Below are 24,004 nucleotides of genomic sequence, written 5' to 3'. Positions count from 1 at the left end.
CAAATGTGAATAGTCTGCACGGTGCAGCCACCTGGTGGCATAGAGCTCAACCAGACAGAGTAGCAGTAACAAAATGTATTCTTCTTTGCTGCTGGTGTAAATTTTTCGCAGGTGTGTAATCGTTAACACGTTGTTTTTGAAAATGTTTAAAATGTTTTACATTTGGTTAGAGCAATATAAGCTCTTTCTTTGGCTGGTTAAGCTCTGCGCCAACGGGTGGCTGGACCATGGAGACTGATCAGGCAGCTCACGTACGTCTACGCTTCATTAGTTCCTTCATCAGCTTGAGTTTATGCTTCCACCATTCAATCGAAACGTTCCGCTATAGTGTGTGGTTAACGGAATACCAGACACGTTCGGCGCTGCGACAGAATGCTCACAATGCATGCTGCTTCGATAGCTCTCGCTTTAAGTCGACAGCCAAGCGACTAGCGGAGAGGTTGTGCGCAGGGGGGGGGGCTCCAAAACAACTGGCAGTGGACGATGCGACGCAGAACCAGTGAAGGCGGAGCTTAGCCGTGATGGCTCGGCGAATGAGTTGAGGAGGAAAAGCATAGCTAGGGAGGAGGGTAACTTGTAATCGCTTGTAGCTCCATTAATACGCACCTCCATAAATTGTGGTGCGAATGTTCTACTTAAGCTGTACCCTACGCCTCTACAAAATTTGTCCGAACCGTTTCAGGGGCCCTTTAAAATGTTGCCCCTATATCAGTGGTCTGTTTGAAATCTTTTAGCATACAAAGCGTTCAGACATTTGGTAAAGAACATTTACAATGCAGTAATTCATCCACACAATTTGCCAGAATATTGGCCGTAACACGCCCCCAATTTTACGAGATTCGATCTTGATGGCATTTACATTTCCCCCGGGGCAGCATATTAAATTGTGCATTGTCTTTAAAACAGAGTTACAATGCCCAGGGTAACCTGCATAAGTAATTTACTGCTAAGGCCTGTAAACTGTCCACACACTTTCAAGTTTGTTTACATATGACCTATAACCTGCCTCTAACTTTAAACAAATATAAACAATGCGCCTGTTGTAGTTAATCAAGAACACCATGAAACTTACTACAAACCTCATATAATGGGCAAAATAAGTAACAAAAGATGAGTTAAATAATTAGTTGCAATGCTTATAATCTGGCCAGGAAAGTTAAAGCTTCTTTACACACTGCACTGAGCATGACCCCTGTTTCCAGTAAACATAATCTTTGTGTAAAATAGAGTTACCTCAGGTTATTGGGAACCATAGCTCAGAGCGACAGAATTACATTTTTGAACAAACTGTCAAAATGGCAAGTTTCTTTGGACCTAAGTTTAATCTTGACGATACCTGTTGCTCCGACAGGGAATCAGGCGAAATTCTATGTGCTCATGTAACACTCATAATGCTCCAAAGCACTTGCATACATAATTTATTGCAAATGTCGCAATAAGCCCACCCACTTTGAACTTTCCCTGCACATTAACCATTACCTGGCCCTTAGTTTCACTAAACAAGAACAAGATACCACCTTTACTTATCTAACGACAAGGGGCGAATGCCGTATCACATATAAAAATACCGTAAAAACAAGAATTCGTAACTTTTTTGTAGCGCTCCTAATAAGGTTTGTAACATTAAATATTCACAGTGCATTCAACGTGCCCCTCATTTCATTTAAATATTCACACTATGTAACGCAGAGTTATTCCTGGGCACTAGGAAACATTGCTAATACGGGCAGCATGACATTTGTAGCACTTTCTTCATAATTTTCAAATGCTGTACTTGATCCACAGGCATTTAACTCTGCACACACACATCTTCCATAGCAGTGTGCCTGCAGTTGCCAAGTTTGACCTTGGTGTGCTTGGTAGTTACGCAACAACAGCTTGCAAGATTTTGCACCTCTTGTAGAGGTTAATTATATATTCTCTGGAGAGCTTGCTTATATAATTTATTGCAGAGGACGTAATCAAACAAAACGATTAATTATGAATACACAATAACCCTAATGTGCCCCACATTTTTGCCAAATATAAGCATTGTGTAACATAGGGTTCCTTCAGGACACTGGGAAACAGATTTTAGAAGATTTACAATTTTAGATTTAGAAATGGGATTTTAGAAGAGCGTTTTTAAAACAAAGATTAATGATGGCTCGCTTAACTAGTTTGGAATGCGCTGATGAAAATGGTAGAATGGCTTTCTTGCATCGGGGCTCGCAGCACCGAGGGCAGGGAAGAATGCCATTCTACCATTTTCATCAGCACATTCCAAACTAGTTAAGCGAGGCATCATTAATCTTTGTTTTAAAAATGCTCTTCTAAAATCCTGCCATCACCTGGTAGCTTCGAATGAAGCTTCAAAAACCAAGTTTCGCGCCTAAGCGCAGCTGGCTACCCCTTGCAAATGCCGACAGCAGGGGCTGGCAGCATGTTAAGAAATCGTGATTACCCAGATTCCACTGCCCAACAGAGTAGAAGCAGAAAAGTGGTTCTCATGCTGTACTTGCACCAAGCTAGCCATAATATGAAAAAAAAATTGGGAATCATGTTGGTGTTGACGTCGTGTTCTCAGCCCCTTTAAAATTGTCTGGTTTGTGTGTGAAAGTTAACACTACTACAAAAAAGGTGTCATTACTACAATAAAAAACACCAAAGAGCATTTGTTTCATGCATGGAAGGAGTGGTGTACCCTATTCCTTTAGGCTGCGGGAAGGAATACATTGGTCAGACGGGAAGGTGCCTCAATGATCGCTTACGGGAGCATTCGAACAACGTTAATATACTTGTAAAGACTAGTCATGTAGCCGCGCACTGCTCGCATTGTGGCTGTAAACTCTTGTTTGACAAATCAAAAGTGATATCTAGGAACCCAGATCAAGTCACTAGGGAGATCGAGACATTCGAAATGATAACTCTGTAAGTTGCCCATCTTTGTAGCTGTCAAAAAAAGAAATCATGTTCCTATCGCGGTAGTGGCCTGTGTTGAATGATTGTGCCAGAAAGAAATCTATGTTGTGATATTGGCCTGTTGTACGATCGTATATATGTGGTAACCACGTCCAATAAAGATTAAGTTGTTAGTAGCGCTGTGTCTGTTTCCTTCTCTTGTTCTCATGTTTTTTTGCAGTACAGTCGTATCAAGTTATGCAGTACAGTCGAACCCGGCTATATCGAACTCTCAAAAATATGCCTATCAGTTCGATATAGAGCATAATTCGATATAAGCCTTCTAAATAATTGGATGTCGTAAAAGCACATACCATTTATAAGAACACTTTATTGATGAAACTAGCTTAGTTTAGCAGGAAATAGTCCTGCATTTTCTTCTGCTTGGGCAATTTCGCTGCCTGCGACGGACGCACTTCTCCACATTGTCTAAGGAGTCGGAGAAACTGAGGCCGCAACCTTCTGCATTTGCGCAGAAGCACCGGACTAGTGCGAGTGCACCAATCCCTTCGGAGGATGTGGGCAAAGGATCGTCGTCCCTTTCCTCATTGTGCCCATTTTCACTTGTGCTCGGTAAGATGTCGGCAATGTAGTGTTCATTTTCGGGCTCTCCCGTGGTCATGACACCATCATCTGCACTCACAAACTCGTCCACCATTGATTCGTCAACACCTTCCGGTAATTCTGACAGCTCGCTCCAAACTTTGGCAACACCGGCAACGGCTTCATCGCATTCATCAGAATTTACACTCATCACCAAGCACGTGGAAGCCAGCATGGCTGAAGCAATTTTGGGTGAACCGCTTGTACATGGCCGTGTGCAAGCGTCGGGCACCATGGGCACTGGGTCACGAGTTTGGCCGCTTTAGCCCTAATTTCCCCCTTCTTGTTCACGCCCGTGCTGAGAGTGCTCCTCGGAATCTTGCACGCTGCAGGGACATCCGACTTCTCACCGTGTTTGACCCGATTTATGATTTCGAGATTCACGGCGAAAAGCGAATTCTGCCGCTTCATCACGGCAACACTGCGGGAGAAGGCCCACAAGGCGCACACACAATGAACCAGTAAAGCAGCGAGGCAACTCACACTTTCACCATCTTGCACGACAAGGGCACAAGAGCCTCTGATTGGCTGTCTGAGCAAGCGCTACGGGTGGGCCAGAATCATTTTTGGCAGGGGTGTGTCGGCGGCTCGTCCAAGGCAGCGCAGTCACGGTAGAAAGAGCGGTTGGAAGGAGCCGTGCCGCCAGGTATCCCCGCCACCGCGAGGGAAAGCCAACTTCTGGGGGCACCTTTCCGCCGCTGGACGTTCGATATATCGGGAGTAGCTGTTATTTTTGTTCGAAGTAAGCATAAATTTTGCTATGTATACTCATTGTAACTATACTATGTCAAGAAATTATTCGCTATATAGAATAAATCGATGTAAACGGGTTCGATATAGTCGGGTTTGACTGTGCCGACTAGCCCATCAGTCTGTTCTCATGTATAAATAGCCGACATGTTTGACCCATAGATCAGGTTCCAGCGCTTGACGACTGCGCTCACCGCTTTCATTGTGACTGAGTGTTACTTGCTTTTCTGGGCTCAAGTTTGCCCAATAAAGTGTTAGTTTACATCACTAGTGGATGTGCCTCTGTCCGATTCTTCCCCGTCACAAGAATGTGACATCAGTGAAGGTGCTTTGTTGCGTACTAGAAACCGCCTGCAAGCCACGAGGCCCTGCAAGTCCAAGCTGTGAAGACATCAATGCCGCCACAGAGCAGTGAGCAAGCCACAGGCTGAAAAAATTGCTGCCAGAGTATGGCCTTCTACCCAATAAGACAAGGAAGATCATGGCCAACAACAACGGCAGACCAAGCACTGCCTGCAGCCATCGTACTGCAAGAACCAAGGGAGTCACCTATCTTCTTCAGAGAGTCCTCGGACGACACCGAGACCTGGCTCGAGAACTCTGGAAGAGTGTCCACCTACAACTGGAACTGTGAGAAGATGTTGCGGCACAAATACTTTTCTTTGGAAGACACCTATAGGACTTGAGTGCCAGAATGATAAGAAACTTGTCACAGGGCACTGAAATATTTCTATCTGAGGCCACCAACATTGACAAGACACTAGAGATGAGGAACATGCAATTCAACCACCATACACTTATAACAAACTATGCCAAAGCTCAAGCACGAGGGCACCAACCACTTCTGGGAGACCATCAGAACGGTTGTAGAGAACGAGATGCAGATGTTCCCTTTGCCGCAGCCTCAAGTGGTTTTCATTGCTAGCATCGTCCACGAGAATATACTGTGGCATTGGAAGTTCCCGAAGCACAGCTAGAACTGGCAGATGGAACACGTCGGAACAGCTAGAGGGAATTCATTTAGGCTCTGCTTGTTGAACGTAGACAACCCGGTACAAAAATCCGGCTTGACTCGAGAAGAAAGCTTTGCATTAAAAGAACACTGTGGGTGCGCAACAGCATGGGCAAAGCGCACAAAGCAGCTAGCAGAGTATACTAACTCTGTGGCTAGCAGACATGTGGGACCTGTTCGCTGATACACGAGAATGGTACAAGCAACGGAAGCGGACGACGTAAGCGCCGGTTCTCTACGGTCTAAATTGTATGTCACTTCTGGAAAGCTGTCATGATGGAATTTTTTATTTTTTTTAGTTTCAGTATGAAAAACGTCTATTTTTGCAAGCGTTTTGTGACGCACCCACTTGCATTTCAAGCATAAAGTTTTTCACAGCAGCTACTGTTTGTCTAAATTATATGAAACTGGGCTTCTTACACAGCTGAAAATTTCGTTGCAGTTGGCCTTTAAAGTTCAAGTCAATTACAGTCTGCAGACCAAGCGATTGTGCCGGGCAAGACTCAAAGCCACCGTTCCTTGAATGTACTTGACGATCAAGTTAGTATCCAACCTCGCACCAGCATCACGATTTCCGTCAGCAAGAAGCAATTGGGGACATGGATGCCATCATCTAGAATGGCCACAGCTACTGCTGCTACCAACAGTCACTAGAATTTAACTTTCTCTCTCAAGTACAACAAATTTCACTAAAATCGGCCCAGTGGTTATCTCAAAAAAGCGTTTCTGCATCTTATGTGCATTTGAATAGGCCGCATCGGCGTTGGGCCCGAGCTAAAGCTTCCTTTTAAATATATCACGCATTGTTAAACTCACATTTAAATTATTGTATGTTGATACGGGGCACAATACCAAAAACAAACAGAAAATTCTTGTTCTGCAAAAAAAGATAATCTGCTACATGGGAAATATTGAACGTCTGGGAACCACACCCAAAACATTTCAAGGTTTCAGTATAATACGGGTTGACAACATTTACTCATACTGTTTGTTGAACACACAGTACTTTTCTAACACAGAACTCTTAAACTTCATAACAGCCTCATCATGTCTAGACCGTCCTGTTTTTATACAGTAAAAGCTCATTAATTCGGACTTCTAGGGACCGTAAATTATGTCAGAATTAACCGAATGTCCGAATTATCAAGTGGACAACAAAAGCAATAAATGCACGACTTTCATCAACAAACCTTTACTGCGCAAAGTAATCGAGGATGCTCGTCTGCTTTCGAGCAGAAACCCGCGCGGATACTATTTTACGAAGTCCTTCCAGGTGCTTAGAAGCTCGCATGCTGTCTGGAGTGTCCCAACAAAATTCTTCCAACACAGCGAAGGCTTCCGCAGCTTCCTTCACAGTGCGAGGGGGCCGAGGCTGCTCCTCTCACGGCTCCTCTTCCTCCTCAGAATCTTCGCCGTGCAGCACGTCCCTGACAATCTCTTCTTCGGTAAGGGGCGCTGCGAGCAGCCGAGGAGCGCGGACGCGTTTCACATGCGCTCTGCAGTTTTTGGGCTTTTTGACCCATCCAAATGAACTAATAGCAGAAATGCAAGAGATGCGAAAGGCAGGTTTTTCGCCTGTCAGGACACCCTCACCCCCGCAGCAGAGCGTAGCAAGCTTACAGACTAACGAAGGAGGATCCTCCCCAACAGACGATTTGAAAACAATGATACAGCAAATGCAGCAGCAAATGCAGCAGTTAAATCAAAAGATAGCCATGCAAGATCACAACTTCCGAAATTATGTAAAGAATCAAACCACACAGAGAACTGTAAACGACGCCAGAGACCGACTCTACAATGAGCGCAGGTTTGGATCAGAATCCCAGGGAATGAACGCAAACTCTGATACATCAACATGGCAGGACAACACCAACTAGAGATATGGCAATGGAACTGCAGGGGCTACAAGCGCAAACAAGGGCACCTACAGCAGTTCATTAGCACTAGAGGAACCCCACCAGATCTCATACTTTTACGAGAGACAAACTGTATTCCAGCCCCGAGAGGATATACTTGCCAGGAGAACGGACGAACAGCTACTCTCATTAGCAACAAAATCACCACCATTGCACACAAAGAATTCGTGGATACACAGCTCGAACACATAGTAACCGAGATAATCCCCAACAGGAAGCGGAAAGCTAAAAGTACCTTCATAGTTAATCTATACAGCCCACCTGAAGATAAGGGAGACTTCATTAAACTCTTTACAGAAGCAAGAAAGCTAGCGGGACAAAACACCCTGATAGTAGCCGGGGATTTTAACGCAGAAAGCCTGCAATGTGGCAGCAGAGTTGAAGACAAAAAGGGACGCAGCATCTGTACAGCAGCAGAAAACATAGGCTGCGAACTACTCACAGATGAGGGGCACCCTACTAGACAGGGGAATAGTGTCAGTGTGAACACATATCCCGACCTAACTTTTGTCAGGGGTGCCAAGCAAGTGGAATGGGAAAACTTGCAAAAAAATCTGGGAGGCGATCACTACATCATTAGGATCAGCACAGAAGCAGAAAGCATCAAGAGGAAAATTGGTAAGGCAACCCTAACAGACTGGGATGCCTTCCGAATCCACTGCAAACAGCTAAAAGGGGATATAACTTCAGTAGAAGAATGGAGCCAACAACTCAAGCAAATCGGGGACCTCTACACCAAAGAGGTAGATCGAACAGAACAAGCGCCGGAAGTGGACAAGCTACTCCTTAGACTATGGGAGGCACGACGGGGCCTAACCAAGCGCTGGAAGTGCCAAAAACTAAATCGGAAACTAAAGAAGAAAATTGCTCAAATAACACAGCAAGCGGAGGAATATGCAATGCAGCTAGCGAGACAGGGGTGGCAACAGTTTAGTATCTCACTGAATGGCACCCTCAGCACAGCTAGAATGTGGCAGATCCTCAGAACGCTAATGGACCAAAGCAAAACAGAAAGCAGCAAATCTATTCAGAGACTAATTCACCAATATGAAGGGACCGACGACCAGCTACTCCAAGCAGTTCGAGACAAATGCTGTGGGACAGACTCGGTGGAAGGCTATCAAGGTGACTACTAAGGAGAGAAGAACCCCACAACAGACCGGCCCATCACAAGGGAAGAAGTTGTACAAGCCATACGTGCAACCACGAGGAACACGGCGGCAGGGGCGGACAAGATTAGCAACTCGCTAATACGAAACCTAAGTGAAGAAGCAATAGACCAACTCACCCTCTACCTCAACACATTATGGGAAGAAGGAACAGTCCCAGCGGAGTGGAAACACGCCGTGGTGGTCATGATTCCCAAGCCCAGCAAGAAACTCCAAATTGAAAACCTCAGACCAATCTCGCTCACATCGTGCCTCGGCAAGCTGTTTGAGAGAATTGTGATCCGACGAATCCAAACGCACCTAGAAGACGGAGGATGGTACCCCAACACCATGTTCGGCTTCTGGGCAAATCTATCCACCCAAGACATCTTGCTATAACTAAAAGAAGAGGTACTTGAAACAATGCCGAAAAACAGGGAGAACGTCGTCATGGCCATTGATATCAAAGGGGCCTTTGATAACGTATCTCACGCCGCCATTATGGAAGGACTCAACACTACCAACTCCGGGAAGAAAGTACACGACTACGTCAGAAGCTTCCTCACAGATAGAACAGCGACAATAGGCCTCGGAGACCTGCGGAGTGACACCTTTCAAATGCCATGCAAGGGCACTCCGCAGGGCTCGGTAATTTCGCCGATACTTTTTAATATCGCCATGGTCAACCTTGCGAAGAAGCTCAACGAAGTCCAGGGAATCAGTCATGCCATGTATGCAGATGACACAACCATCTGGACCACCGAAGGATCTCTAGGGGACAAGCAAGAAGCGCTACAGAAAGCCGCCGCTTGCATCGAGGAATATACGCAGCAAAGAGGCCTCAGATGCTCCACGGAGAAGTCTGAGCTTCTCAGAGTGGGAAGGCACCCAACAGATGCCCCACTCGAAGTACAACTCGAAGGCCAAAACATTCGGGAACGGAAAATGATTAGGATCCTCGGTATGTGGCTGCAAGGCAGCCGGAGGTGCAGCCACACCCTCTGCCTGCTGAGTAGAGCTGCGGAACAAGTGGGCCGCATGATCAGCAGAGCTGCACACAAGAGATACGGCATGAAAGAGGAGGACACCCTCAGGCTGGCCAACAGCCTGGTGGTCAGCCGGGTCACATACTCCCTGCCGTACCATGTAACCATCAAAGCCGAAAGAGAACAAGCCGAAGCAATCCTTCGGAAGGCATACAAAACAGCCCTTCATCTCCCAAGAAACGCATCCACTGACAAGCTGATGCAACTGGGAATCGGCAACTCGTTTGAAGAACTAAAAGAATGCCAGCTCAAGGCATAAGCGCGAAGGCTCAGTAACACAACAACAGGAAGGGCGCTCCTGACAAAGTTGGGTTGGGAAATAGAACAACCGCAAAGTAGTAGGGCAACAATACCGGACCTGCTAAGGAAGAAACTACGCATACAACCTGTCCCCCGCAATATGGACCCCAATCTCCATACTAGCAGGAGACAGGCTAGGGCAGAATTCTATGAAAAAACGATGGGGCAGAGAGACAACACAGTCTACACAGATGCTTCCCTCTATCCAAAAGAACACAGGAAACACGCAGTAGCGGTAGTAGCTAATAATCAAAGCAAACTAATTACGAGTCTCACGGCAACGGTATCAGACATAACCGAAGCAGAGGAAGTAGCTGTCACACTGGCAGCAGAGGAAGGATACAGGATAGGAAAATCCCTCAACATCCTAACAGACTCACAAGAGGCGTGCCGAAACTATGTCAGGGGTAGAATAAACAGCACGGCACTCAAGATCCTTAGTAGAGCCCCGCTCTATGAAGGACAACCTACACACAACATAATCTGGATACCAAGCCACGCAGGGATTCAGGGCAATGAAGGGGCGGACAACTTAGCTCAAGGCTTAACCATCCGAGCGGGCACCTGATTCCCCCCAGGAGAGCCTCAGATTACTTGCGGGGACAGTTATTTAGAGCTGCTAAACCTATATAGAGGGCTAAGATTCCAATACCCTCCACCACACAAAGCGTTGACGAAGGAGGAAGCCGCAGGATGGCGTAGACTGCAGACGGGTTCCTTTCCAAATCTTTACATACTAAGCAGGATGTTCCCCACACAATATTGCGCCATATGCCCGTGGTGCGGAGCAAAGCCAACACTATATCACATCACATGGGAATGCGAGAGAAACAAGACATTCCACAAACATACAACACCAAGTGCGGCGCAATGGGAGAGCCAGCTCACCAGCTGCGAGCTAGGGGTCCAAAGGGCCCTCATAGCACATGCAAGCGAGGTGGCCCGACTCAGTGGTGCCCTGGACTAGGGGCCCACCCAAGGCTGAAGCGGACCCAAAGTTTTCAAGAATGAAGGCTTAGCCCTCAACCCGCTAATATCTTAAAGAACCAATAAAGTTTTCCATTCCATTCTTCGGTAAGCGAGCCAGCTGTAACAACGCCGTCATCAATGCCGACGTAATCAGCGAGCGTCACCGCATCCGGCAGAACTCCTCCAAAATCCTCGCAGTCATCTCCATTGTCATCTAGCGACACTTCGGCCACTGCATCATCGCCAGGCTCACGCACAACGAAGCCACTTTGTCTGAAACAGTTAGCGACGACGTGCGCGGGCGTGTTGTGCCAAACGTAGGCAAGAATGTTGACCGTGCTCAAAAGATTCACGTCGTACTGCTTGCCGACTTCATGGCACAGGAGCATCCGTTCCAGCACGTGCCTGCGGTATTTGGTCTTGACATACTGAATTATGCCTTGGTCCATCGGTTGGAGGGCCGATGTTGTGTTTGGCGGCAAGAAAACAACTTCTATGTTGTCCAGTCCGGTGACACTGTTATGCACACTACAATTGTCCAGCACCATTAACACTTCGCGGTTCTTTGCAGACTGTCGGTCTAACTTCTGCATCCAGCCACGAAAAATTTCCGACATCATCCAGGCCTTTTTATTCGCTCGGCATTCCACCGAAAGAGCAGGCATGTTCTTAAAGCACCGTGGCTTTTGTGACTTTCCAATGACGACAAGCGGGAAGCGCTCTGTTCCTGTCATGTTGGCGGCTAAAAGAATGGTGACGCGTTCATTGGATCTTTCGCCACCGATGCACGGATCTCCTTTCATGGTCACAGTCTTGTCTGGCAAAGCCTTAAAGAAAAGTGCTGTTTCATCAGCATTAAATATGTCATTTGGATCGTAGGCGGCGATGTGCTCGAGCAGCTGAGCGTTCTTCCAGTTGTTGGCAACGTCTTCGTTGACAGCGCCTCTTTCGCCGCACACAGCAAACGAGGCCATGTCGTTCTCTGAACCGCGCACACCACTTTTCCGATGCCTTGAATGCATCGATATGCATCATCAGTGTAAACCTCTCGGCTTGCGCCATGATGAGGGGTCCACTCAATGGCAGATTTGCATTACGCGAGTCGACCACCCACCGAAGCAAAGCCTCTTCCAACTCTGGATGAGCTGCTGTTCGCAGACGCTTACGTGATGCTCGGAACTTCTCGCTTTCGAACGCCTGAAGAATCTGTTCATTTTTCACATACGTGCTCAAGGTACTTCTTTTCACGTCGCACTTCTTCATGGCTTCTTGTCGAGAGAGTCCGTCCTTCAGGGCCCGCAAAATTTCCACCTTGGTAGCCAAGTCCTTCGCCTCGTATTTCGGCCGCTTCGCCGGCGTTGACATCGGCGGAGAATGCAGTGACACGGGCGCACAACAGAAAAGCACTAATAAAGTTCAATAACTGAGCTGCGCTAAATCCAGCGGTCCTCAGCAAAACAACTAGCACACACAAATTTCCTAATTTCGTCGCACCACCTAGTCTTATGCCGTCCTCTACTATGCTTCCCTTCTCTTGGTACCCATTCTGTCACCCTAATAGTCCAACGGTTATCTAATCTGCGCATTACATGACCTGCCCAGTGCCACTTCTTTCTCTTAATGTCAATTAGAATATCGTCTATACCTGTTTGCTCTCTGATCTAAACGACTCTCTTTCTGTCTCCTAAAGTTATGCCTAGCATTCTTCGTTCCATCGCTCTTTGCGCGGTCCTTAACTTGTTCTCAAGCTTCTTTCTCAGTCTCCAAGTCTCGGCCCCATATGTCAGCACAGGTAAAATGCACTGATTGTGTACCTTTCTTTTCAATGATAACGGTAAGCTTCCGTTAGGAGCTCACGATGTCTGCCATATGCGATCCAACCCATTTTTTATTCTTCTGTGAATTTCCTTCTCATGGCCAGGGTTCCCTGTGATTAGCTGACCTAGGTAAACATACTCTTTCACAGACTCTAGAGGCTGACTTGCGATCCTGAACTCTTGTTCCCTTGCCCAGTTGTTCATCATTATCTTTGTCTTCTGCATATTAATCTTCAACCCCACTCTTACACTCTCTCTTAAGGTCCTCAACCATTTGTTGTAACTCGTCTGCAGTGTTGCTGAATAGAACAATGTCATCGGCAAACCGAAGGCTGCCGAGGTATTCGCCGTCAATCCTTACTCCTAAACCTTTCCTGTTTAATAGCTTGAATACTTCTTCCAAGCATGCAGTGAATAGCATTGGAGAGATTGTGTCTCCTTGTCTGACCCCCTTTTTTTTTATAGGTATCTTCCTGCTTTTCTTGTGTAGAATTAGGGTGGCTGTGGAATTTCTGTAGATATATTCCAGGGCATTTACATAAGCGGTCTGTACTTCTTGATTACACGATGCCTCTATGACTGCTGATATCTCTACTGAATCAAATGCTTTTTCGTAATCTAGAAAAGCAATACAGAGAGGCTTATTGTACTCTGCGGATTTCTCGATAACCTGATTAATGACATGGATGTGATCCATTGTAGAGTATCCCTTTCTGAAGCCAGCCTGTTCCCTTGATTGACTAAAGTCCAGTGTTGCCCTTATTCTATTGGAGATTATTTTCGTAAATATTTTATATAATACTGGGAGTAAGCTGATTGGCCTATAATATTCCAGCTCTTTAACATCTCCCTTCTTGTGGATTAGTATAATGTTTGCATTCTTCCAGTTTTCGGGGACCCATGCAGTCGATAGACACTTTGTATAGAGAGCCACCAGTTTTTCTAGCATTATGTCTCCTCCATCTTTGACTACATCGACTGTTATTCCATCTTCTCCTGCTGCTTTTCCTCGTTTCATATCTTGCAAGGCCTTTTTCACCTCATCGCTAATCATAGGAGGAGTTTCTGTATCCTGTCCATTATTGTTTCGAATGAAGTACTCCTGAGTCTTCTGGGTACTGTACAGGTCAGTATAGAATTCTTCCGCTGTGTTTATTATACCTTAGAGATTGCTGATGATATTATTCTGCTTATCTTTCAATGCATACATCTAGGTTTGTCCTATGCCAAGTGTCCTTCTCACTGATTTCAGGCTGCATCCATTTTTTACGGCTTCTTCAGTCTTTCTCACGTTATAATTTCGAATATCACTTATTTTCGCCTTGTTGATCAGTTTTGACAGTTCCGCAAATTCTATCTTATCTCTTGAGTTGGACACTTTCATTCTTTGTCGTTCCTTTATTAGGTCCTTTGTTACTTGGGAGAGCTTGCCCACTGGTTGCCTTGGTGCCTTGCCTCCCACTTCGATTGCTGCCTCTGAAGCCAGCCTCATTACGGTTTCATTCATTACCTCTATGTCACCATCATCATCTGTCTGCTCTAAGGCTGCATGTTTGTTTGCAAGTACCAGGCTAAATTTGTCTTCTTCTACCCTTACTGCCTCTAAGTCGACCTGTTTCTTCTTGACCAATTTTACTCTTTCTCTGTTCAAATTGAGGTGAATCCTAGCCCTCACTAACCTATGATCACTGCACTTTACCCTTCCTATCACTTCTACATCCTGCACTATGCTAGAATCGGCAGAAAGTAGAGATGATGTACTCACCACCAAATCTCCCAGCAGCATGCCATGCGAAAAAAAAAAATAGAATGGCCGTTGCACGAAAAAAAAAAAAAAAGGAAACAGCAAGGAATTGATACTTTATTCTAGCCAAACGGCTCATCACTGATTGATCAACAGCACATCAGGTGGCGGATCTCTTCGCAGAAAAAAAGTTCTTGATAGATTTTTATCGCGTCTTCTTCAGGCGAATGATGGCTTTTTCAGCTGCAGCCGCTATTTCGAGTCCGTCCTCACCGTCATCGTGAGCGCAAAAGAAGTGGCGCAGCAGGTCTGCCGCATCCAACGCTTGTGCAGGCGTCGGTACGTCGGGTTCGCCAATATCAGGCTCCGAGCTGTCGTCGACACATTCGTCACTGTCGTCATTAGGCACTCCCTTCACCGCACGCACAATTTCCGCCTCAATTAGCTCTTCTGTCGTCACCGCATCAGCATCGGCACGGACGTACATGCAGGAGGTGTCACAGTCAGGCACAATGCTGGCGTCAGGGAGAGCGTCCCACCACACTAGGGCTTGGTCGCCTGCCGCATTCTCGTTGGAAGGCACCGAGACCTTTGCTGCAACTGCCGTTGCCGACACCAAATGAGGCATGCCGGAAGCAATTGGCGATCGTGCTTGCCGGTACAGCTATCCAAGCAGCCTGTAGCATCTCGATTGCCATCTACAAGTCAATCGTGGACTCGCACTTCATGCTCATATTGAGCAGAATCCGGACGATCACACGCTTGCAGAGTCCGACATAAAGTTCATAATAACTCCTTCGTTGAGGGGTTGCACAAGTTCAGTGCAGCCTGGCGGCAAGAATCATAGCTCTATGTTTTTGAGCACAGCGGCAGTGTGGTGGGCTGCGCAGTTATCCAGTTGGAGGCATATCTTCCGGTTCAGCTTGCCCAGCCGCTCGTCCCACTTCCCGCAGCCATTGTGCGAAAATTTATCTCATCATACAAGCCCTACGGTTGGACACATAACTAACTTGGAACTTTCGTTTGCCTTTTAAGCATCGTGGTATCGCACTTTTGCTGACCACGAGGGCCGAAACCTTTTCCAACCCATCCATGTTGGCACAAAGCAACACGGTCAGGTGGACCTTGCTCTGCCCACTGCCCTGGCAATGTTCACATTTGAGGGCCAAGGTTTCTTGCAGCAGCATCTGCTGGAGCAGGGCGGCCTCATCCGTGTTGAACAAATCCTTGGCACTGTATTTTTCTAGCAGCCGTCCAACGTTTGCCTCCACCCACGCCATGGCAGCTTCGTGGTTAACAGACTGCGCTTCCCCGCTGACAGCCCTGCTGACGATGTCGTGGCACTCCTTGAAACCTTGCAGCCAGCCGACACTCACCACAACATCGTCGTGCCCCATGATGCACCTGAAGTCCCTCGCTTTGCACTGCAACAGTGCCCCACTCACAGGAGTGTCGCTTGCTCTTGCGTCCAAAAACCACTTGAAGACCGCCGTCTCTACAGTTTCGAAAGCGGGGGCTCACAGTTTCTTTCTGGCACCTTTTACGCCACGTGCGACAGCACTGCTGACAGTTTCTTTGCAGCTCAAAATCACTGCTATGCCGAAATCTTCGGCCACATTTTTCTTCTTCACGTCGGGCTCAATGGCTTTCAGCATAGCCACCTTCTGCTCGATTGATATCGTTCTGTGCTTCCATTTGCTGTTGGCGTCGTCCATCTCCTTTCTGGCGGTGAGAACTCGCACAAACAAACCGACAGAAACACCGATATCCTTGATGCGCACGCAGACAAGCAACAACAAAACCGCAGTCGGTGTCGCACCACGCACGCGGCGGACAAGCAAGCGGGCCCACCAGTTCTACGGGAAAGAGGAGGCCGGCAGATGCACACGGGAGACGCGCACGTCGCGCAGCACTATAAGACCTTGACCTGACGGGTACTAAAGTGGTCAGTAAACGCTCTTTGTGGAAAAACAATTGCTGACGATTACGTTACTTCCTAATGCGAAATTTGAGCGCAGTTCTTGAGCTGTTTCGGCTTTTCGAAATATTGAGGCAAAGAATTCGTGCAAGACATGTATGTACAGTTACAGACAACTTTTAATATTCAGACATATTCCTTTTTTAAGAAACACTCCATTCCCAGTTCTTGATTGTTATGAAGGAAGCTTTGTGGTCAAGAAACAGACTTGCTGCACCAATGCCTGGTTCGGCGTAGCGCTCTTCTGGATTCTGGCAATGACGGTGTTGGGCCTCTGCTCAGGCAGCCCGTTCAGCAGCAGCGGCAGACGAAGAACTTCCACCAATTGCCTCGCTCATGGCTCAGAAAGAACTGGCTGAGAATAAACTACTTATATAGGCAGAAAGATTATATTATAATAAAAACCATCCGTGAGCCTTGGACAATCCGTCTGGTGCAGAACATTTTGCACCAGCCACAGGAAACGAAGCGTAGCTTGGCGCAACTGCCTCGCTTATCGGGAGGTTGCGAGAGGCAGCGGGTAGGCGCATAGGAACGTTGCATGGCAAAGAGATGTCAGTTACTGGCTGACGTCACTGACGCTGCCAGTGAGTCAACTGAAGGTGGCTTTGGGTTTCAGCTTAGGAAGCGCAAACTGTAATCTGCTGATACTGAGCCGGCGCTTCAGCAACCGGGGAACAACGCGCGCTCTCGCGCGGTCGCCGCCACGGAGGAGAGGGGGGGGGGGGGGGTACACGCAGTGGCGAATGGCGACGGCTATGTGTCTCGGCTTAGGCAGCAGCACATCATCGAGATCAGCCACCACCGAGCTGGCGCTCTGATGGCCGCCGCACATGGGAGGCATTGGAGGAGGAGGGAAGAAAGCAAGGCTCGCGTTGTGCGCGAGAGATGGCACCAGGAGCTTCACGCAGCTAGACCAGCGTGTTGGCCCCGGCTATGGAGCTGGTTATGGTGAGGCACGACGGCGCCGTGAAACGCAGGAACGGGCGCCAAAAAGCTGCGCTCTAAAAAGGCTCATTATACCCATTGCAAGGAAATTTTCACATCGTTAAAACAAGGTTTTCAACACATGGGCATCTATTGGAATCTCAAGGGGAATCACGATTGCTTCGTTATATCCATTAGTTCGTCATATCCCATTTCGTTACAACGAGGTTTTACTGTACAACGTTCCAACAACACTAAACATATGAAAATGCAACCAGTTGGAGTAAAAAACAGTTACGGTCTTACTGTTCTTCCATTGTGTCCTAGAAAAGCATTAAGTATCTATAAGTCATATCGACTATACTGTTCACAAATTATTCCTTAATTTTGTTTGCTACATTTTCAGTGTATTCGTGGGACTAATAAGTATGCTGTACAATGTAGCATAACTGCTAGTTGGCCTTGTTCGAACAGATTCATTTTTAGAAATACTTTTTGTGCACAAAACAAACAGGGACAAAGAAAAGCAGTAACACAAGCACAAGCGCTTTCTAACAATTGGTTTTATTTTCGAAGAACCACCTGCTTAAGTACCCACAGATCTGTGCGATCCAATCAACAGAACACGCCAATAGCACATAACAACACTAGTGATAAACTGCCTCGGATCAGCGCTACCCGGTGAACATAAAAACTGCAAAGCACATAAAACAAGCACTTCAGATGAAAATGTGTTAAAGATGTGACAACAGGAGCGAATTCTCTTTATCTCACAATGAAACAGAAGGATGACTGATGCATTTTTCCTTTAGTTTTGCAATCCAGTGAGCTTCCACAATTTCACTCGCGGTTTGATTTCTATGCCTAAACAATATGTCAGTTCTTCTAAGACAGGGTGAGCAAGCATGTTCTTGACAATGCATTGCCAAATGCACTGCGTTGTAGTACAATGTGTTGTGATTTGCATATGCACTTCTTTATGCATTGTAATTTTAAGTGCATTTGCGTGATTTATGAATATGTTGTGTTACGTATTGTAATCTGCTTGTTTTCTTTTTACTTTTGTAACGACATGTCTATAATCGCAACCTATGCACTTTGTACAGCTGCGGCCATGTAACGGTTACCAGGGCACTCTCAATCCATTCTCATGGCTTTTATCCCAACAGACCTTCCAGCATATTGCCTGGTAAATAAATAAATAAACTTGAATTTTTCACTTGTTCACAAATGTTACAACCTTATTGCTCAGTACACCGCGCTTCTTCATGCATGGGAACTGTCTCGAAAGTTGTTGGCAGTTCCGTAGCAAGGTAAACCTGTCCAATTAGATTGCGTGCGATGTGCTCGCATCGGCGAATTTTCACGTGCTGCATGCATACTTCCGCGTGCCGCTGCTAAATGGTGAGAGCTGCGCATTAACCTCTGATGCAATGGCACCTCCACCGGTGATCTGGGGTGTGCACAATTTGGCCAAAAGATTCGGTCCCGTGTAAAGTCCGCACCCGATCGAAATTATGAAAAAAAAAAAAGTGTGGCCCTTACATGAGTCTATACGGTATTCCAGAATGCATGTGAGTACCAGCGATTATGCTAGAATCTGTTATGCTAGCCAGCGCTCTTGACCTGTAGACCAGATGTCTTCGATCGGCAACTGTTCCCACTGCTTTCGCTGCATTGTGATTGAGTGTTGCTTTTCTATGCACAAGTTTGTCCAATAAAGTTAGTTTGCATCACTCACAGTTGTGCCAAAGTCTGGTTCCTCCCCGTCACTAAAACGTGACACTATTCTCAACCTGTGTGTTAAATGAGATAATCTACAGTACTGTTAGCTTTATTTATAGTTGTGTAACTTGAGCAAACAACAAACAAACAAATAAATTTGTGGTTATTGTTTATTACTTAATGAAAAGAGCGCTACGAAGACGCGGACTAAAAGAACAACATGTATGACGGACCTGTTCCTTTAGTCCGCGTCGTCGTTGCGCTCTTTTCATTAAGTATGCAAAACCAACTCGCCCACATCAAGCTTCTGCTGCTTCATATTGTTCATTAGTGTGGAGCATTGCCGTAGGGGTCAAAGAAGACAAATACACTGTCTTGGATGATATTGACACCGGTTACATGTGGCGGCTCTGAACAGCTTTTCCGATTTTGTGGCTTAATGAGACAGTATGAATGCCTTCCACTAATGCATGAAAGAGAGGCTTACTCTGAGCTGCTGTAGCGTGAGCTGCGTGTCCTGAAGTTGGTTTTCAAGCTCCACCTTGTGCTGCTCTGCCAGGTGGAGCCTCTTCTGAAGTGCCTTGCACTGCATGGAAAAGCACCAGCACCATTAGAACAAAAGCATTACCTGCAATACACAAAACCTGCACACCAGGAGGTCAGATGTCACATATCAGTCAGGCAGCCATTAAGGAGATGCTTTGTTTTACAGCATTGCAATTAAAATATTTGCAAAATGTAACAATGTTCTCATTAGGTGGCTACAGAACTAATCTCAATGAAATGTGTAATACTCATCATCATCATCATCATCATCAGCCTGGTTACGCCCACTGCAGGGCAAAGGCCTCTCCCATACTTCAACTGCCCCGGTCATGTGCTAATTGTGGCCATGTTGACCCTCCAAACTTCCTAATCTCATCTGCCCACCTAACTTTCTGTCGCCCCCTGCTACGCTTCCCTTCTCTCGGAATCCAGTCCAGACCATCGGTTATCTTCCCTCCTCATTACATGTCCTGCCCATGCCCATTTCTTTTTCTTGATTTCAACTAAGATGTCATTAACGCGCGTTTGTTCCCTCACCCAATCTGCTCTTCTCTTATCCCTTAATGTTACACCTATCATTCTTCTTTCCATAGCCCGTTGCGTCGTCCTCAATTTAAGAGTAGAACCCTTTTCGTAAGCCTCCAGGTTTCTGCCCCGTACATGAGTACTGGTAAGACACAGCTGTTAATGTGTAATACTCAGATGTAATACTCAAAAGAAGACTAACAGTAGTGATTGTTATAAGCATATTTCTTTTATTTTGAAGGGGTGGTACAAGCATTTGCAGAGCGACATATTTTCACTCACAAACAATGTGCCATGCTGTTCTGGCTTAAAGCGCTTATGCATAAGTTGCAGCAAAGCAGGAAGATGCACAATAAATTTTTAATTTTTGTGCAAAACTAAATTTGTCCAAACATATGACCACAGGCTCTCTTTCTGAAGTTGCTCTGCCTATGGGTGGTTCCCGGTGAATTTTAGAACATGTGTACATAGTCGGCTGCTCAGCACTACACCTGTATTGACATATGTACTTGTTTTTCATTCTCTGGTGACCGCCTTTCACCGGCTAACAAATGTTAAATGTAATCACTCGGTGCAGGACACGCCTGCATGTATCGGAAGTTTCTCGAATGTCAACAATAGTTCTGTCTGTTGTCTGTTGTCACTGAACCTTGCGTAGTCTGATTGTATACGCAGCGCAAATTGTGTAGTACTTGCTGGAAGGCACGCAGGCACGAACGATTACGCTAGATCTTTTGACACTTAGCCGTAGTAGTGAGATCTGTATGCACGGGCTCAACTTTTCGGCCTTCTTTTTATCGCAGGGCATTTCAAGCAGCTGCACCAAGCACCCCCACTGCTTCTCGAAAGAAATCCAGGGTCTGGCACCAGCAGGCGTCAGTGTCGGCTGTGCCCTGTTGCAAGGCTCAACGTCATGTCGTGCACTACAAAAGGATCTCCGTGGTCGTTGCAGCTTTCATTTGGCAGTAGCAGCGAAAGCTGTGTGCACGGGCTTAAATTGACCCTGAAACGATTTTGTACAAACGTACTGAGTCGTTAGAGTGGGTCCTTTTGATCATTAATTGACACATCTAAGTGCTCTGCGTAAAGCGTGTAATTTATTATAAGCTTTTAAAAATGTACATCGCTGCCGATCGCAGCACACTGCTCGGCGGAATTTTCAACTGCCCCTACCCATATGACGTAAATCACCCAATTGATGTCATGTGGGCGAGCTATCCGATTGGCTGCCCGGGGCATATCATCGATAATTTTTCCACCTTTATGGTGAACAAATGATGTTCGTAATAGTTGGAATGTTAGCTCATTTGTTTCTATAAAAAGAAAGTAACAGGAAGAGAATGCACAAGAACAATTTCTCACTACACTTAAGCACTTCCGGCACACAGCAAGCGTCGTCTGCTTGTGTTACAACATGCTCCGTCTTGACGAGAGCTTCGCGATCAGTGTCAGTCTGTCTTTTCGTGAGCACCATGAATCGACTTTGTTGCGTTGTGGGCTGCAAGCGTAGCGACTGGCAATATGTCAAGCTGCGACATCGTGTCCCTCTGCAAAGCAGCAGACGAGCGAAGTGGCTGCAGTGCATCTGACTGTCGATATCCGATCGGTGCCAGAATTTGCGCATTTGCGGCCGTCCCTTTGCACCGGAGGATTACTACCACAATAGCATTACGCGAGTCCGGTATTAGGGTAAATGCAAGCTTAAGGGGGCAGGGCCTGGCCGTTTGACCGTGTCGTTTCACGGGATGAGCAGAAGCGCAAATATGAATGGTCTGCACGGTGCAGCCACCTGGTGGCACAGAGCTCAACCACACACAGTAGCAGTAATGAAATGTATTCTTTGCTGCTGGTGTAAACTCTCTGCAGGAGTAAAATCGTTAACATGTTTTAGTATATGTTTGAAATGTTTTACACTTGGTTAGAGCAATATTAGCTCTTTGTTTGGCTGGTTAAAGGGACACTAAAGTGAAAAATGATTTCTTCTGCATCAGTAAATTACCCTTATACAACACCAAAAACACCACTCTCACAACGATAAGACGTTTGGTAAGCCAGAAAAAGCGCAAGAACGAAACACGGGTGGCAACGCCTACTTAAGTTCTTGCACCTGGGGGCTGTGACGTCTTGGATTTTGATGGCATCTTCTAGGGCCTACTAATTATATGTAGCGGTACAGATTGACTACATTGTGTTCTAAAGGAAACAAATATTGAACATGGCAAGTTTCGGGAACCTTTATTCAGCCAACGCAGCCCAAATACGAAAACAAACTTTGGAATCCCTGACGTCACGCTCATGTACCGGCGCTGGGGTTTCAGCGCGAAATTCAAGTACTGATACTTGGACCTTCACTTTCTCATCTAATAATCAAACTTTTTTTTATATGACTGCCTGCAGGGTTCTCAATGCTTCATTAGTCTAAACCGATTTATTGTTTCGCTTTAGTGTCCCTTTAAGCTCAGCGCAAACAGGTGAATGGACCATGCAGACCAATCAGGCCGCTCACGTACGTCTACGCTAAAGTTGCTTCATCGGCTTGAGTTTATGCCTCCACCCATCCGTCGAAAGGCCCAGCCCGCCTGTGGTTACCGGAATACCAGACACATTCAGCGCTGCGACAGAATGCTCGCGATGCACGCTGCTTCGATAGCTCTCGCTTGGGGTCGACTTCCAAGCAGCTGGCGAAGAGTTTGGAGAGGCTTCACATGCTCGCTCCTAGAGAAACGGAAGTCGACGACATGACGTGTCATCATGACGCAGAGCCAGTGAAGGCGGAGCTTAGTCCAGATCACTTGGCGAACGAGTTGAGGAGAAAATGCATGGGTATGGAGGAGGGTAACTTGTAATCGTCCGTAGCTCTCTTAATGCGGGACGCTTCACACAAATTGTGGTGCGAATGATTAACTTTAGCTGTACCCTATGCATCTGAAAAATTTGTCCACACCATTTCAGGGGCCCTTTAACTTTTCATTATTCTTATCCCAAGTTAGTGTTTCCATTATAGTGCCTATTTATTTCCCTGTTGAACCTCAAAGCTTCGTTGCTACTGCCAAATAGCGAATTCAGCATTGACTTGTATTTGTCCGTCTGTACTGCGAAATGGCAAATGATATTACCAGACTCAAGGAGGAAATGAAGGCAGAATTACTTAAGCTATGAGATGAAACAAGAAAAATTTCTGTGGTTCCCTTGAAGGGGATTTGTAGATTGAAATCCGCAACCTAAGACATGAAGAGAGGAATATGATACAGTCTTGAGTTTCCTTTCACTTCAATCAAGGAGCACAAAGAGAAAATGGGCAATGTAGTTGCAGGAGCAGGAATCTTGGAAGTGAGAATGCAAAGCTTTGTGCCGAATGCAAGTGTCTTGAAAGCAAAAGCCGGGATCTCAAAACACGGCTTGTTCTTGCAGGATATTACTCGCAGAAGGCAAACCTACAAATACAGGAGTACTAAAACAAGATGATGAATCTGTTAGAAAAATTGTGTCCAAGATTGGCAGTGCCATAAGTGAGGCAATAACTAAAGGCGATATCGAGGCCTGTCATCGAGTGTTAAGTTGAGATGCCAGCAAAAGTAACATCATCGTCCAGTTTAAGTCATGTGCAAAGTGAGACAGCATTCTAAAGGCAAAAAGAGCTTGAATCACAAATAAAGATGTTGGATTGGCCACTGAAAACACTATCTATGTGACCGAGCATCTTTGCCCAGCCTTAAGAAACTTCTAGCTTCTGCCGTCAAGAAGAAATAGGCATACAAATGGATGTCTGTCTGGTCATTTAACAGAAAAATTTATGCAAAGCAAACTGACGATACGCCCGCCATGCACATTCCGAGCGAGCATGACATTGACAATGCATTTTTTAGGCCAGCAATTGCAACCACCCAGGTGCAGGTGACGGCATGAGCTGAACCTTTGAGCATATTCTTTGCAATGAATAACAGTTGCATATACCTAAAGTTAGCGTCACCTTCCGCTATTAAATCTAGTTCCTTATCTTGCCAACCAGTTTTCCATATTAACACCCACCCTGCAGTGAATAAAGAGGATGATATCTC

At 46.2% G+C, this 24,004-nt stretch overlaps 1 protein-coding gene across 12 annotated transcripts in view; it reads right to left on the bottom strand.

Moving 5' to 3' along the window:
• Nucleotides 1–24,004, bottom strand: part of LOC126533186 (protein phosphatase 1 regulatory subunit 21-like) — a 250,792-nt gene that overhangs the window by 19,976 nt on the left and 206,812 nt on the right. For all 12 annotated transcript variants that reach the window (XM_055071642.2, XM_055071640.2, XM_055071641.2 and 9 more), the window contains one exon: nucleotides 19,363–19,461. In XM_055071642.2, the coding sequence (XP_054927617.2) occupies nucleotides 19,363–19,461 (99 nt within the window). The remainder of the gene's footprint in view (nucleotides 1–19,362; nucleotides 19,462–24,004) is intronic.

The sequence above is a fragment of the Dermacentor andersoni genome, chromosome 7 (assembly GCF_023375885.2).
Source record: "Dermacentor andersoni chromosome 7, qqDerAnde1_hic_scaffold, whole genome shotgun sequence".
NCBI lineage: Eukaryota > Metazoa > Arthropoda > Arachnida > Ixodida > Ixodidae > Dermacentor > Dermacentor andersoni.
This window is presented reverse-complemented; position numbering and strand designations above follow the sequence as displayed.